The 17,982-nt window shown below is 43.3% G+C and overlaps 1 protein-coding gene across 1 annotated transcript in view; it reads left to right on the forward strand.

Annotated features, from left to right (window-relative positions):
• Positions 1-17,982, forward strand: part of LOC133420899 (basic proline-rich protein-like) — a 67,420-nt gene that overhangs the window by 27,312 nt on the left and 22,126 nt on the right. Inside the window, 4 exon segments of the mRNA XM_061710781.1 lie at positions 6,286-6,326; positions 9,708-9,789; positions 12,727-12,862; positions 13,517-13,712. Coding sequence (XP_061566765.1) covers positions 6,286-6,326; positions 9,708-9,789; positions 12,727-12,862; positions 13,517-13,712 — 455 coding nt within the window.

The raw sequence follows: 17,982 nt of genomic DNA on the forward strand, positions 1-17,982 counted from the left end.
AAATCCAAAAGAAAAAACATGGCGAAGTGAATTAGTGATTAGTGAATAAAATCAATATTTTGAGTTAGTTTCTGCATAAAAATGCATCTTGATTACATTTCTAGCGAGAAATATATATTTTACTTTCATAATATTCACTCAGGGAATGAACATAATCACTTTTTTGTCCGTTGTTCGCGAAGATCGCGCCGGAGTAAAGGCTGTTAGGTTACGCCGTAGGCTACGTAAGCTACGCCGTAGGCTACGTAACCTACGGCGTAGGCTACGTAAGCTACGCCGTAGGCTACGTAGCCTACGCCGTAGGTTATGTAGCCTACGCCGTAGGCTACGTAAGCTACGCCGTAGGCTACGTAACCTACGCCGTAGGCTACATAAGCTATGCCGTAGGCTACGTAACCTACGCCGTAGGCTACGTAACCTACGCCGTAGGCTACGTAAGCTATGCCGTAGGCTACGTAGCCTACGCCGTAGGTTACGTAGCCTACGGCGTAGGCTACGTAACCTACGCCGTAGGCTACATAAGCTACGCCGTAGGCTACGTAACCTACGCCGTAGGCTACGTAACCTACGCCGTAGGCTACGTAAGCTACGCCGTAGGCTACGTAAGCTACGCCGTAGGCTACGTAACCTACGCCGTAGGCTACGTAAGCTACGCCGTAGGCTACGTAAGCTACGCCGTAGGCTACGTAAGCTATGCCGTAGGCTACGTAGCCTACGCCGTAGGCTACGTAGCCTACGGCGTAGGCTCTGCGTCGATTTGCCTCAAGGGCAAACAGGCAGACTCGTCTCAGATTGTGACCAAGGGAGCAAGCATTTTTTTGTGAGAAATAGAGAGAAATAATCCTGTGACTCGTCAGATTTGTTTTGGATGTTTCTGATATAATAGTTTACAAAATTTTTGTAAATTTTTTGTAAATTTACTAAATTTGTGTGTAATTTGTGTGTGTAAATTTTGTAATTTACACACTTTCAGATAAAGCTGAAGTGAAGATAGCGGAGCTGATTTATGGTTCCGTGTTAAATCGACGCAGAGGCTACGGCGTAGGTTACGCGGCGACACGCGCCGTACGCTGTAGGCTCTGCGTCGATTTAACACGGACCCATAAATCAGCTCCGGAGCCGGCAGTCAGGCAGAAATCCAGAAAACATCAGATCAAATTTCTTAACAGGCGTTATTTGGATAAACTGAGTCCAGGTTGGGGATCTTAACAGTTACTTTTACACCTGAAAAAATATTAAAACTTAATAAATTGCCATATTAACAGCGCTACAGCTGAAATTAAAACAGTTTTTAGCTCTCAGCTTCCTGATCAGGGTAGGGATGAAAACGAGGGGGGGTGGGGGAATGGGACAGGCACCTGGGCCAAGTGCCCTAGAGATCTCAAGTGTCCTAAAATCTCCCCCTTTTTTTTAGGGGTCAGGGAAGAAAAGTTGGGGGAGTGTTGGGACTGGGCCTTGGTCGTCTAGCAGTGATTTAGTTGTATTTATTTATGACGTGAAGGGCCGACACAAACACGTTCCTCCCTCGGACCCTGACAGCTCCTGAACCGTCTTATAAACTTGAACAAACAATCTCTGCTTCTGCTGCGTCATCAGTACGGGATGTTTACGTGTCTGGCTGCAGTTCTGGTCCAACAATCCATCACCCGCTCAGCCGGCCGTCACTTCGCCGTAACCGGTCATTTCTGGGAGAACGGTGAACTGAACGCAACATATTTGCAAATAAAGAACGTGAACTTGTTAATTCTGCAGATCAGGAACTGGAACTTGAAATGTTCAGACTATCAGAGTTTCAGCTTCGCTGTTTAGGTCCAATTATTACGGAATAATCCTTCTCATTTCACCACATTTAAAATACTGGACGAGACGACGACTTCACACTAAGGCCCAATCCCAATTCCCCTTCACTCGCCCTTCTTTTCTTCCCTACCCCTAAAAAAGAAGGGGGAGATTTTAGGGCACTTGAGATCTAGGGCACTTGGCCCAGGTGTCTGTCCCAATTCTCCCCTTACCCCTCGTTTTCATCCCTACCCTGATCAGGAAGCTGAGAGCCAAAAGCTGTTTTAATTTCAGCTGTAGCGCTGTTAATATGGCACTTTATTAAGTTTTAATATTTTTTCAGGCGTAAAAGTAACCGTTAAGATCCCCAACCTGGGCTCAGTTTATCCAAATAACGCCTGTTAAGAAATTTGACTCGATGGTTTGGGAGATGAGAAGAGCCGCCGGCCCCGAGGAGCAACAGCAGCTGTTACCATGGTAACAGCAGCAGCAGCTCACAGCCCGAGAACAGACGTGTCCGCCGGGTCAACCCAGCGCCGTCGTCCCGGGAGAGAAACCTGCAGCTCTGTTGAGAATTATGCTGGCTGAAATAAATCATTTAGGAAGATGTTGGTTTAATAGATGAAATCTAACAGTTGTAGCTACGCCTGTTAAGAAATTTGCTCCGAAATTTAGAGATTTCTGTCTGCCGGCTCCGGAGCTGATTTATGGGTCCGCGTTAAATCGACGCAGAGCCTACGGCGTAGGGTACGTAACCTACGCCGTAGGCTCTGCGTTGGTGTAACGCGGACCCATAAATCCCTTTATTCTGGCGTGATCTTCTACAACTTTATCTGAAAGTGTGTAAATGACCCAGATAACAGCTGGAATACTTTGTGGTTTCTGAAAACTATTATATCAGAAACATCCAAAACAAATCTGACGAGTCACAGGATTATTTCTCTCTATTTCTCACAAAAAAAATGCTTTCTCCCTCGGTCACAATCTGAGACGAGTCTGCCTGTTTGCCCTTGGTCAGCGAGTCAAATCGACGCAGAGCATACGGCGTAGCTTACGTAGCCTACGGCGTAGCTTACGTAGCCTACGGCGTAGCTTACGTAGCCTACGGCGTAGCTTACGTAGCCTACGGCGTAGCTTACGTAGCCTACGGCGTAACCTAACAGCCTTTACTCCGGCGCGATTCTTCGCGAACAACGGACAAAAAAGGGATTATGTACATTCACTGAGTGAATATTATGAAATTAAAATATAGATGTGTCGCTAAAAATGTAATCAAAACGCATTTTTATGCAGAAACTAACTCAAAATATTGATTTATTCACTAAGAAATGTTTGCCATGTTTTTTTTTTTTATTCAGTCCGCAAATGACGATGAAAAGCATTCTGGGAAATTTTCATAGCCCCTCACTCGTGAAGTCAGCATCTGAAATCCCTCGATTTGAAGGGGTTATTCTTAGCCCCTAGCCCTCGTTATGCCCCCTCCCCCTTGGTGGAAAGAGGAATTGGAACCACTACCCTCACGGGAACGCGCAAAATTTAGGGGTAGTGAAGAAAACGAGGGCGAGGGGGAGAATTGGGACGCAGCCTACATTACCCACAATGCAGTGCACACTAGCATAACAACGGGCACCACGGCAACGGTGGCCGGGGGGGATGATTTGGACCGTTTTTATTTCAGGGGGGGATGATTTGGACCGTTTTTATTTCAGGGGGGATGATTTGGACCGTTTTTATTTCAGGGGGGATGATTTGGACCGTTTTTATTTCAGGGGGGATGATTTGGACCATTTTTATTTCAGGGGGGATGATTTGGACCGTTTTTATTTCAGGGGGGGATGATTTGGACCGTTTTTATTTCAGGGGGGATGATTTGGACCGTTTTTATTTCAGGGGGGGATGATTTGGACCGTTTTTATTTCAGGGGGGGATGATTTGGACCGTTTTTATTTCAGGGGGGGATGATTTGGACCGTTTTTATTTCAGGGGGGGATGATTTGGACCGTTTTTATTTCAGGGGGGGATGATTTGGACCGTTTTTATTTCAGGGGGGATGATTTGGACCGTTTTTATTTCAGGGGGGATGATTTGGACCGTTTTTATTTCAGGGGGGGATGATTTGGACCATTTTTATTACTGTGAACATGCAGGATAAACAGCCCTGGCCTTTTATTTGCAGTAAAACGTCAGCTGTACACACACGCCCTCAGAAAACCAAATGTTTTCCCGTCAGCAGAGTCTGTGCGACGAAGGAACGGCAAAGAAAGCATTTTTGTGGCCAAAACAACCTTTAGACGCCGTAGTAAGTGATTTATAGTTGTTATAACTGCTCAGCATCGGGAGATCAGACACTTGAGAAAACCAGACGGTGGAAGAGAGACAACAGCGGTTTTGGAGTTTTCTGTCGTCGTTTCCTCTCAGTTCAGGTGAAGCAGCGACGTCTGGACGGGAAGTTTCAGGTGTTTCAGGTGTTTCAGGTGTTCCAGGTGTTTCAGGACTCCAGTTCCGCTGGTCTGAGATGTTCAACGTTTCTCTGGGTTGTTTCTTGTCCTCCTTATAACGTTTTATGTTATGAGGTCATTTCCTTTAATGGGGGGGTTCAGGAATACGGAGGTATATGGACCTAAACAGCCGGTGGCAGTAACGAGCATCTTTAGCTTTTTGCATGAAAGGAGACGAATATGTTACTTTTTTGTTTGTTTTTTTCTTAACAATTGAGATAAAAAGAAAGGACTGAACCGACTCATCGGTTGTTTCTAGCGATCTCTATTTATCTGAATCCCTGGAAACCAGAAACACAGCTAGTTCTGAACCTGCTTTTATAAACATTTAACCAGATTGTCTTTTGCAGAGCCGTCTGGGAGATTTGCGAGGCCCGTTGTGAAATGGCTGGGGGTTTTTCGGGTCGGATCGGGTGTCTATATGCACAATTTTAACTCTCCAATTATCAAAATACTGGATACCTTCCCCTGCCTCATCATCATCTCTTGCCTCAGGGCGGGGCCCCGCGGCTGCTTAAGACCCGGTCGGATCTGTGATTTTTGTAACAAATTTATCAAACGAGCCTTTCAGAGAGACATTAAACTCTTCCATTTTCTTTAGTTTTTTTTCTTTTTTCATTCCCTGATGGAAATTTCCTGAATCTGTCTCGTTCTCTCGACATTGTGTGACCAGAGCAGCTTGTGTCTGCGCTTGGTCTGATCAGTTGTATTGAACAACAGACACATATATTTATTGATATGCACAGACTAGTAGGGGTGTGCAAACAAGGGTACCTCACGATTTGATTCGATTTCGATTATTGGAGCTTCGACTCTTCGATTCTTCGATTATAACGATTGTCGATTCGATTCCATTATTGGTGCCACGATTCTTGGATTATTGTGATTTTTAATGCTTTTTTCCATACAAGATTGATTTTGTCTTCATCTGTGGCTACATTTGTTAATAAATAGCCAATCAATGAACTCAGTTCCTCTAACAACACTCATTAAGTAAATAACAAGGTTTTTTGAACATTTTGACATGTATTTTTCAAAGACACAAAATAATGTATTTTATGACTACGTAAACATTGTCTCTTTGACTTCCTTAACTTTGACCAGGGAAAGCTGCACTTGCATGAGAGCGCCCTCTATTGGTGAAAACACTGAAAACGCTCAAGCCCTGGATTTAATGAGTTCATTAATTCAAGTAAACTAGATATGTATTTAGTGTAAACATATCTGCCATATTTCAAGTGAACAATAAGAAATGTGCATTCTTGAAAATGAAATGATTCAGCAGCTTATTCAGTCTGGAATCTGGATAGGATAACTAAAAAAAAAAAAAAAAAAAAAAATATATATATATATATATATATATATATATTTTTTTTTTTCTTTTTTTTTTTTTTTTAATTAAAGTTATTCCATGCAACTTCCTAGAGCTAGCAAGATTTGAAAGTGGCGCTTCCTCTAAGCCAAAAAAAACCATAAGCAAAAACAAAGCAAATTAAAGAGACAAATCTATATGTAATATATATATATAAAGAGTATTGATTTAAAAGATTCGTTTAAACTTACTTGGTGAATTACATGATTTCATTTCATCTTTACAGTTGTTCCACAGATTTGACCGTATCTGTGTGTTGGTTTTGGTGCCGGACCGTGCCCAGTCAGAGCTCGGTACTGGTGCTGGCTCTTTCGTCAACACGGCAGGTTTAAACGCCCCCGTGTGGCCAGAGGTGGTAGTGCTGCATAACGTGCCTTTAAAATCAATGAAGATGACGGAAGATTGAAAGTTTGAAGATGTTTTCCCCGGGAAATACGGTCCAATTCGGTGCCCCGGTGCCCTGACGTAGGTGGAGGGGACGGAGATGAAACTGACTGAATGTGAATCACAGATTTCTTCACACGGCCAAGAGACGGAGAAAGAAAAGAAAGAAGGCGGCCGGCTGGGTGTTTGAGCTATTTGTGAGTTTTCCAGGGGAACGTCATGTGACCTGTGGTTTTTTCTTTCTCTCTGCAGCCACGGCCCTCTCTCCTCCATCAGAGCCGCCATCAAGAGAAGTGAGCGCTCACCTCTACACCTCTACACCTCTACACCTCTACACCTCTACACGACTACACGACTACACGACTACACCTCTACAGGACTACACGACTACACGACTACACCTCTACACCTCTACACAACTACACCTCTACACGACTACACCTCTACACCTCTACACAACTACACCTCTACACGACTACACCTCTACACCTCTACACAACTACACCTCTACACGACTACACCTCTACACCTCTACACGACTACACCTCTACACCTCTACACAACTACACCTCTACACGACTACACCTCTACACCTCTACACGACTACACCTCTACACCTCTACACAACTACACCTCTACACTTCTACATCTCTACACCTCTACACCTCTACACTTCTACACGACTACACGTCCCTACGGCAACCTGAACCCGGTTAGATAGAAACTTCACTAAAACTGTTGCAGATTGCAAATAGTTGGGGTTGCGATCTGTTTGAGTCCGAGCGGTTGTTATTATTTCACCAGAGCTGCGGAGAAGTCGGAAACTGTTGTCTGGATTTGAAACGAGGCCTGGAAAAGTTTGGTTTTAGAAGTGGAAAATATGCATTTGGAGCTTTTTTACGGGGCAGTAAAATCCAGCGTGGAGGGAGAGAGGGCGACTCCCCGAGCTGGACGCTCTCCAGAGTTTACACACTAGTTTCTGCAGACCTGTTTCCCTGCAGAGTCAGTCATGTGACCCAGTCATGTGACCAGAGATTCATGCTGCATCTTCATGGAGAGAAAAGCCACTCAGAACATTTATCTGATTTGTGCTCAAAGTTACGGACAAAACGATAATCAAGAATTCAAAACGCTTTAGAATCACACAAATGGTTTAGACCAGGAGTCGTCAACATTTTTCAAAAATGTTGGACCTTTTTTTTCCTTTTTTTCTTCTTTTTTCTTTTTTCTATTTTTTTCTTTTTTTTCTTCTTTTTTCTTTTTTCTATTTTTTTCTTCTTTTTTTCCTTTTTTTCCTCTTTTTTTCTTCCTTTTTCCCTTCCTTTTTAATCTCGACATTTCAAATTTTTTCCTGAAAATCTGACTTTTTTCTCAACATTTCGACTTTTTTTCTGGACATTTCGCGTCGGTGGCTGACGTGCAGCAGCGCGTCGGTGTCATATTGGACCAAAAACACAAAGGACAAACATGTCTGGAGCTGCAAAAAACTGAAAAGTCTTGTATCAAAATTAGAATGAAGAAACACATGCTGCATGTTTCTATATTAGTTAGAACTGGGTCCTCGGCTGCAAATGTAGCTGCTAATGTAGCTGCTAATGTAGCTGCTAATGTAGCTGCTAATGTAGCAATGTAGCTACTAATGTAGCTGCTAATGTAGCTGCTAATGTAGCTGCTAATGTAGCTACTAATATAGCTGCTAATGTAGCTGCTAATGTAGCTGCTAATGTGGCTGCTAATGTAGCTGCTAATGTGGTTGCTGATGTAGCTGCTAATATAGCTGCTAATGTAACTGCTAATGTAGCTGCTAATGTGGCTGCTAATGTAGCTGCTAATGTGGTTGCTAATGTAGCTGCTAATATAGCTGCTAATGTAGCTGCTAATGTAGCTGCTAATGTAGCTGCTAATGTGGTTGCTAATGTAGCTGCTAATGTAGCTGCTAATGTAGCTGCTAATGTAGCTGCTAATGTAGCTGCTAATGTGTTTCCACACAACTCTTTTGGTTAGAGCAAACATTCAGGCAATGAATGCAAATGATTCGCTCCAAGAAACGTTGAATCCTCTATGGAAGAGGATTCAAAATGTCGAGATTAACGTTGAAATACAATTTCAGGAATAAAGTCGAAATTTTGACTTTTTTCTCAACATTTAGACTTTTTTGCGAAAATGTATTTCAACATTAATCTCAAAATTTCGACTTTTTTCTCGAAGTGCACAATAAAAAAAAAATCTTCCTCTCTCAGATATTTTTTCTCCTGCACGGCCCTGATTCTCTTCCGTACAAATCTTTGTTAACAGAAATGTTGAAATGTAATATTTATTCTACACATTTTTACAGCATTGGAAAACGTTCAGAATGTTTGTTTCGTGTTTGTCCTCCTACAGAAACCACATTAAAACCAAAAATATATTTCCCTCCCCATCGATTTCCTTTTTCAAACATTTTTGAAAAAGCTCCAGGAGCCACTAGGGCGGCGCTAGCGAGCCGCGGGTTGAGACCCCCGTTCTGGTTGAAGCTTTTCCGAGGCCGATAAACAACAGTCGGGCATGCTGATATGATTCCGTAACCATGGCGACGCTGACTCTAAATAGCTGGGAAGGAATTCATGAAAATCGTGCACTTGGTGACAAGTTTTTGATATTTGGCCTGGTGTTAGTTATGGACATAAGGTTTTCAAAAACCACCGCAAACAAATTGGGACGCCCCCTAGTGGCCGGTTTGCAGAAAAATTCAAAATGAATCAATAAGGCGATAGAGGCAGAAATTGTAGGTGTTGAGTGAGTTTAAACATGCACAGCTGATATTTTTTGTGTGTTATTTTAATAAAATCCTATTCTTTCACTGTGACTTAGTTCTGAGGTTCTGTTCATCTTAAGCCTGAATAAAGGTCACTGTTCTCACCCAGTGAGATTATTGACACTACTGTCCAATAAACAGAAAATTGCATTCCTTGGAGGTGAAACTATGGGTCTAAAGCCCTATATAATATTTCTATGTGACTTAATTCTAGAGATATGAAGTTTTTGGGCAAAAAAATGACCTTAAAAATTAAATTTGACCTTCAAAATGACCTTGAAATAGGAAATTTATCTCAGAATTGAATTCCTAGCACCAAAAAAGTAGAAAAAGTGACAATATACGACAATCTAGGACTGAGAAAAGCTGAGATTTGACCTTTGGTCTTTTCGGTCGGAACCATTTTGAATTTTCTGAAAACCGGCCACTAGGGGCCGTCACCATTTGTTTGCAGTGGTTTTTGAAAACCTTATGTCCATAACTAACACCATGCCAAATATCAAAAACTTGTCACCAAGTGCACACTCTTTATGATTTGTGACATATTCCCTCCCAGCTAAAAGATGCTCGTCCTTCAGCTGCGTCCTCCGTTGCTCTACATATATAAAAGTTAACTAGAGCCATTTATCTGCAGAAAAGAGCCATCAGAATATCCATAAATATCTGGAACTCACCAATTAATTATTTGTAAAGTCTAAAATAATAAAACTTTATGAGATGGTAGATTTTTTACACAGAGCCAGGAACCACCTAAATAAATGCTTCAGGAAACAGAGGGGAGGGTGGGATTTATGGGAAATGTGGATATGAAGCAACGTCAAAAGCAAGCAACAAAAACAAAAGTAGTGAATTTAACCTTGTGTTTTTCTGTGTTTTTAAGCTTCCTCTCGACCGGCGTCCCTCGCAGAGACACACAGAGACAGAGACAGAGACCGAGACAGAGACCGGGACAGAGACAGGAGGTAAAGCAGTCGGACAAACAAACACACTTTTATGGCTTTGCCCTTTAATCCATTTTTTTTATAGCTCAGACAAAAATGGAACATTTTAGTCAAAAAACAAGCGCAACCTTTTGTGTTTTCAGGAAACACGAGTTCACACGAGGAATTCCTCCGTCTCTTCCCCGTCCTGCCCTGTAGCTCCTAGAATGGAATAATTTCCTAGAATGGAATAATTTCCTGAAAATGTAATAACGCCTGAAAATGTAATAAAATTTGCACTTAACTCAATCGAAAATGTAATAAAACCCAATAATGTAAAAACTTCACCAATAATGTAATAAAATATCCTGACAGATATTGTAATACCTTATTACATTATTGGTAATTTATTACATGCTACTCAAAGTCTGCAATTTAACCTAATATTCATTCTGGTGTTTCAAATCCAGTGTATAAAACATTCTTAATTTCTTGAAACACAAAATGTAGAAACTCTGGACTGAAAATGAACATATATATTACATTATTTGTCAAGTATTACATTATCAGTTTTGGAGAAAAAAAAAGACCCACCTGGAAATGTAATAAATTCCCAATAATGTAATAAGGTATTGAGCTTCTGACAGAGCTAAGAGCTAAGAGGGTTCTCTTCCAATGTTTGCAGATTGTTTGTCAGCCACTCGGTCGCCGTTTCTATCCACAATTGGAAATCCAAAATGGCGCCGTACCGGTGACTTAAATGCAGCGGGGGCATCTTCTATTGCTACGTTGTTCTCCATTCTTCTTCCAGTCTTCTTCCGGCTCTCGGTAAAGGCGGACGCTTTTCTGCTCCTCTCCCTTCTCTATCTTTCCTGCTACTGCTTTTGTCCTGTCTCGTCTTCAGAGTCTCTTCTTTTTCACATCCTCCGAAACTCTACAATCATGGAATTGATTAACTGGTCTCTCAGCACAATTGACCACATTTTTGTGACCAGAAGTCAGGGGGTAAGGGAGCCCTCCTGCCCCGATGGGACATTTTTTGCTGGATACACAATGGATTCCTGGAAACATTGGAAACCGTTGTGTTTGGTGATTCTGTCTGTCGAGGACGTTGAAGATGCTTCATAATTGGATTTATGATAGCAGGATCTCTGCTAATTGGAGTGGGGGGATTCCTAGTTTATCGACAAACGCGTAAGTCGTCGACAGCTGTTCTGGCTCTTTCAGAGCTGCCGGACGTGGCTGAAGGGATAAGCTCTGGACTAACACACAGACTCTTACATTGGGAGAGCAAAACCGCAAGCTGGATGTGATTCTTGAACAGAATCTCAGGCTGGCGGCGTCTTTGAGCTCATTGGCAAGATAGAAAAAACCTTGGAGAAGTTGGAAGCTCGGCTTGGCGGGAATTGATCACAAATTGGTCTGTTTGGAGTCGCCATTGATGAACCAGAGACTGAAGGCAGACGGAAAATTACTGAGTCTGTCTGTTTCTTTTCATTACAATTGTTGATTCTATAATCTGGCCTTGACAGAGCGACTTGGCCCGCTGCTCCAGTCACAATCTCCCTGGAGGAATGTTAACAAGTTGACTCTGCCCCCACTAACCCTCCCCTCTCAGGAACATCTGTGGACCTGTTTCAGAACTGACCGAGCCGTCTGATAACATCAAGGACATTGGCTGAGAGCAGCTCTGAGCAAAGTTCACAGACTTACCGCTCACACACACACTTACTGATAACCACACCTTCCTCAACTCAACGCCTTCCCGGCTCCCCCTCTTATCAGCCCCCCCAACGCAGTCTCCGGCTTTCGAGCGCCACTAAGCCGCGGCGATCACTTGGATGCACCGTGTCGGGATCCCCCCCCCCAACCCAGTGTTACCCTTGGAAAAATAATACCATCATGTCGCCGCCGGTGTATCCAAAGTCAAAAACATGTTTTTCTAAACTGCCAATAAAACCTGATTCTGATTCTACTTGTAAATCCACTGAAACAAGGATTGTAAACATGGGAGAGGGGGTGCGGTGCAGATTAGCCCACCAGCTCAGAGTCGCCCCCTTGTGTTAAAACAAATTCACTACGTTGAAAAAGAAATCAGCGTCTGCTCGTGTTGACCGGATAAATCTGTCCCAATATCGCGCTACAGTTTGTCACCTCCACGACACGTATCGTTTTTGTTTCGCCAAATTTCATGGCAGATATATTGTTACACCCCTAAACATTGCTAGCTACCGGCCGCTCCGGTCCCTGTGACGATGAAACTCCTGTCCTGGTAATTGAAATCGCAAAAAACGTAATAACTGGAAGAATGAGGTTGTACGGTTGTACGGTTGTACGGTCCTTTAGTGCCAATCGGGCCAAGTGTTTGTAAATTTGAACGATGTCTCTACAATAAAGTTCGGCCAAGCAATAAGCGTCCGAACTTTCACCTTTTTTGTTTGCTTTTTGGCATCTAGCGTCGCCACGGTAACACTTTTGACTGAGAAAAGTAATGCCCATCGAGGCACGATTGAGACGCATATAACGATGTCTGACATGCATGGGTGCATGTTCCAGTTCAGGCTACGTTAACGGACGAAAAAAGAAGAAAAGGGAAACCTTTTCTGTATACTAATATATCGCCTTCATTTTCATGTTTTTCCTCATTTTTTCGGGCGTGTTTTATTTTTTGGGGATTTTTTTTTTCCACATCAGAGCGGGTCATGCTGTACACCCGCTGGTGCGCAGTGGGACTTTAGCTTGTTAGCAAAATGCTAGCAACATTGCCCTTTGGGCCATTCTGGACGATTGCAATATGGTCATCATGCCACTACTTGGCATGCCCATAATAATAATAATAATAATAATAATAATAATAATAATAATAATAATAATAGTAGTAGTAATAATAAAGATAAATCTGCAGGTCGGAACTCCTCTGCTGTGGCCTTGATTTTTCTTTTTCTTTTTCTCTCCAACCTCTCGCTGCTGCCTTGCCAGGCGACCAGAGATCACCGTGCTGTCAGCAGAACCGCTGGCCTCCACGTCCTGGTTCCCCGGGGCCGCCGGAGGATTCCCACCCCCCCCTCCTCCCGCTGCACAGATCTGGGGGCCCACGATCCCTCCTGACGTCCAGGTGAGCTCCCCATTTATCCCACAATCCCTCCTGACCAACACGCAGCTCCCGAGGCTCCGGCCTGCAAACATGCACAAAAGAGAAAAAAGGGGGGCCGGCACAAGAAACTACAGGAGAAATGGACAAAAATGATAGCTATGAGATATTTATAATAAATAAAAATGTAAATGGAGAAGAGAGGAAGGGAAGAGGAGAGGAGAAGAAGGGTGAGAGGCACCGCCCAGCGGATCATGTCGGTGCCCCCCTGCAGCATAAGCCTATAGCAGCATATCTACCACCAAGCTATATTTGAGACTAACTATTATAGTCTTGTTCTATAGCTGCAACTATGACTACTGACTCTAACACACTAGAGTTTACACTACCTAGAGATTTACCAACACCAGCTGGAGGTACACAGCACTGGAGTCAATCCTCCAATAGTGTAGAAATAGCGGTAGTGCAGTCGCCACACAGATCTGATCTCAGCTGATGGATGGAAACATTTCTAGTGAGTTCAACATCATCATCCACTTCTCTGTGTTGTTGTGCTGCAGGTGAAAACAAGCTCATATGGAAACTAACATGGAACAAAACATGTTTTTGCGAGATGTTCAAGTCTGAATCTGTGGTCAACACGATTGACCTGCTGGATCTTGTTCCTCTTCTCTGCAGCCGCCGCCGTCCTACGAGGACGTGATCAGAGAGAAAACCCAGGAGCAAGTTCTCCTCCCTTCATCCTCCTCCTCATCCTCAGCTTCCAGGATAACCATCGCCACGCAGACCGAGCCGGGACCCGACCCTGGACCCGACCAAGGACCCGACCCCGGACCTGACCCCGGACCTGAGCCGGATCCGCAGACGTCACAAGGTGAGAGGACGCCACTTTATTTTTATTTACAGTAATCCCTCGGGACCACGCCCCCTTACTGCACTGAGCGGCAAAAATGTCTGCAACTATAGTGGAGCGGCTAAGAGTGGATTTTAGGCAGAATTGTGCATTTGGTGATACAAGCATGAACATTGGCATGAGCAGTCTCCATGGGTCACTTCAGATTCAGATTCAGAGAAACTTTATTCATCCCCGAGGGGCAATTCAGGACAACTAAGCAGCAATACAAGTACAGTAAATCCGCTCAGCTGGCGGCCGGTCGACCACAACGAGCAGCGACCCGAAACCGGAACAAAGCGGAGAAAGGATGACATTGGGGGGGGGAAGGCATCTTCTCACTGTGTATAAATACACAGTGAGAAAGTGCAAAAAACACCTCAGCACAGAAATCAACATGACAAATTTAACATCATAATTACAAGACTTATAGCCAGGAAGGCGTTGAGAATGAGGGAGGTGGTTATCAGTAAGTGTGTGTGAGCGGTAAGTCTGTGAACTTCGCTCAGAGCTGCTCTCAGCCACTGTCCTTGATGTTATCAGACGGCTCAGTCAGTTCTGAAAACATTCCACAGGTGTTCCTGAGAGGGGAAGGTTAGTGGGGGCAGAGTCACCTTGTTTACATTCCACCAGGAAGATTGTGACCAGAGCGATCGGCCAAACCGCCCTGTCAAGGCCAGATTATAGAATCAACAATTATATTGCAAAACAGACAGACTCAGTAATTTTCCATCTGCCTTAAGTCTCTGGTTCCTCAATGGCGACTCCAAACAGACGAATTTGTGATCAATTCCCGCCAAGCCGAGCTCCCAACTTCTCCAAGGTATTCTCCATCTTGCCAATGAGCTCAAAGACGCCGCCAGCCTGCGATTTTGTTCAGGAATCGCATCCAGCTTACGGCTTTGCTCCCCCAACGTTAAAGTCAGAGTGTTAGTCGCAGCGCTGATCCCTTCAGTCACGTCAGGCAGCTCTGAAAGAGCCAAAACAGCTATCGACGTCTTACGCGTTTGTCGATAGACGATCAATCCCCCCCACTCCAATAAGGAGAAATCCTGCTATCATAAATCCAATTATGAAGCATCTTCAACGTCCTCGACAGACAGGATCGCCAAACACAACGGTTTCCAGTATTTGTAGGAATCCATTGTGTATCCAGCAAAAAAAGTCCCATCGGGGCAGGAGGGCTCCCTTACCCCCTGACTTCTCGATGCAAAAATTTGGTTGATTGTGCTGAGAGACCAGTTAATCAATTCCATGATTGTAGAGTTTCGGAGGAGTGAAAAAGAAGAGACTCTGAAGATGAGACAGGACAAAAAGCAGTAGCAGGGCAGATAGATAAGGGAGAGGAGCAGAGCAGCGTCCGCCTTCGCTGAGAGCCGGAAGAGAACTTGACAAGAAAATTGTCCCAGCCACTTGAAATTTCAAGTTGGCGGCCATTTTTCAAGCTGGCCGCCACCTTTGATTTTTTTGATTGAATTTTTTTATTCAGTCACTTCACTCAACAAACATTGAACACAAACATTATCAAAAAAAAATAGTGACTAAAAAGGCACATGCAGAAGCATAGTGCTTATTTTAATGCCTTTTATATATAAATATATCCTTCATACATATCCTTTTATATTCTTTCATATATATTGTTAGGTTCCTAAATCATCACAACATTAATAACTTAGGAAAAAGACACCAGAGACTTGTGGAATGATTTTTCAATGGCCTTCTGCAGAAGGTTGGAGAGAAATCCTGAGAACCTTCATGGGGGTCTCGTGTTATCAGATGGTCCAACTAAACCTAGCTAATCTTTAAGTCAGCTTAAAGTCTTGAAACAACATGAAGGGTCAATAAATGAGCCCCTTCTGGACAAACAAGAACTCTGTGAGGCTTTGCACAGATGTGTCTAAAGACACTGGTCAGCTGTTAACAAAGCAGACAATCCCCCCTAAATACCTTCAGGGAATGGCCTGTCTGGTGACTTCTGTTCCTATTCTGATAGTTTTTTATTTTCATAATGACAATCTTAATTCAAAAGAGTTGATTAACCTCACATTTCCCTCCTCTTGTCATTTTGAAACTTCACAGCACCCAAAATAAAACACTCCAGTGTCATCATAAACATACAGGTAATGAAAACACAGAACAGTACAAAGACAGTAATAGTCGGAATCGGAATCGGAATCTCAGTCATTATGTCAGCATGACTCAGTAATGAAAAAGTTTCTTCCATTCCTCGGACTCCTCTCTTAGGTTGTTGTCGCAAGTCAGTTTGGCTAGTCCTCTTTCTCCAGGCCGGGCTGGCGAGTAGGCATCAGTTGAATTCTTCAGCGGGCAAGGGTTTTGGAACCGCCCGTCTTCGCTGCACTACTCGAGCCTGGCACGTTTCTCCGCTAGCTTTCACTGCAATTGGTGAACACAGTAGATCATTCAGCAGCCTTTACTGCTGCCGGTGTCCTGATCTGGACAGCAAAAAGGGCCTGATGGAGTGATGACGTTTCACCACTCGACTCAGGATCCGGTCACCCAGTTTCAGCAGTTCCTGCTTTAGGAGAGGGGGAGAGGAAGAAAACAGCAGCGTACAAGAAGACGATTCTCATGTACAGTTCGACTAATGGCCGTCATTCAGGCCATGGCTTTCTTGAGCCTTAACTTAACAGGCCATTAGTTCACTCCAAGAACGAAATCCATATGAACAACTTCAAATGGATAGGTCCTTTCATGTTGTATCTGCAACATGTCGGAAAGCTCCTACTAAAAATTTTTTTAAAGGGTATTTAGTATTTAATCCTCATGATGTATCATATGTACCCCTACTCCCTCCTGTTGAGCCATAGAAACTCCCTATGGCTCAACTTAGCCACCAGGGGGAACAACTTCCTTGGAAGCACTGGTCTGCTTCACAGCATTTTTGCATGCCGACAGGGGTGGGGGTTTCGTGTCATCAGACCCCCTCCTTGTTGACTTTTCCCTGGAAGGGTCAGCTGCCAAAGTCAGGCTCCCCAGATAAGTGGCCCTCCCACTTCTTGACCTTCGCATCCTGGCAAGTCTGCAGGTCTGACCCTCTAGGGACAAGAGGTCTCCATGTCCTTCAAATCCCCCCTCCCATCACCAGATTAGATGGGGGCAAAAACCTTTTAAACTCTGTCTCCCACCGTAGATTAGACTACAGAATTTCTCATTGAAAAACGTTCTTATTTCAACCCAAGTGGGTTATGGTCTTATTAAAGTAACACCACACAAAAACTGTCAGTGCAGCAACTCTCCTGCAACGTAAACAGTAGTCTTCAGTGAACTTATATATATATAAACAATAATTCACAGTCACAAAACGTCGGACTGAAAGGAATCATTCTATCAAATAATGCCTTCTCAACTGTTGTTGAGCTCTATTTTCCCCAAATCAAAAAGAAATGCCAGAAAATTGTCATAAAATTGTCAGAAAATTATCTCCAGATAAATCATATAGTCTTCAGGAGATTCCTAATCTTCTGTTTGCATGCTGCAACGCAAATGCATGCTCTTCTATGAAGACTCATTGAAGTCTTAAGAAAATTGTGGGATAAATTCCCATGCGTAAACTACACATAGACAAAAACCCACTAACATTAAACACACACTTCAGATCATCTGCATGTGGGTTTTTGTATCAGTGCAAATGTGTAAATTATTTCTCCTCAAACTACACTAACCAAACTCAATTGGTGCATTTCAAATTAACTCACAACCTAAATGGTAGCCACACTGATCACAAATGTACACATTTTCAGTGTGAATAGGCTAGTATGCACTCAGAGTTTTTCTTTTCTAAAAAGATTGTACAACGGGTTTGTTTCTCCTGCATACAACCCTTTTTGTGTAAAATATCACTGACATACAAATGACAGTAGGCTAATGAACACACCCTTCCACTGTATTTCTAAAAATACAGCGGCGCTAATTTCATTGTACGAAACCCAATTTGAAACTTCTATGATTCTATGCCTTCATTCAGGGCTTAGAATGATAGAACAAACTATATTATTCCACATCTCTACGTCTCCTCCAAAAGGAGAGCTCACTTCACTTCACTTCACCACTGAAAACCCCCCTTTTTCCAGAAACACAAAAAAGTTCTCCCTCAGACACAGAGCCTTGCAGCCGCTCGTAAACCGGAGCATGCTTTCACACACACACACTCTCTCTGCAAACTCTGCAGCTGTTTCACAAGGTCTCATGAATACACACACACAGACAGTGTTTCTCACATACACACACACAC

Source organism: Cololabis saira, chromosome 20 (assembly GCF_033807715.1).
Source record: "Cololabis saira isolate AMF1-May2022 chromosome 20, fColSai1.1, whole genome shotgun sequence".
NCBI lineage: Eukaryota > Metazoa > Chordata > Actinopteri > Beloniformes > Belonidae > Cololabis > Cololabis saira.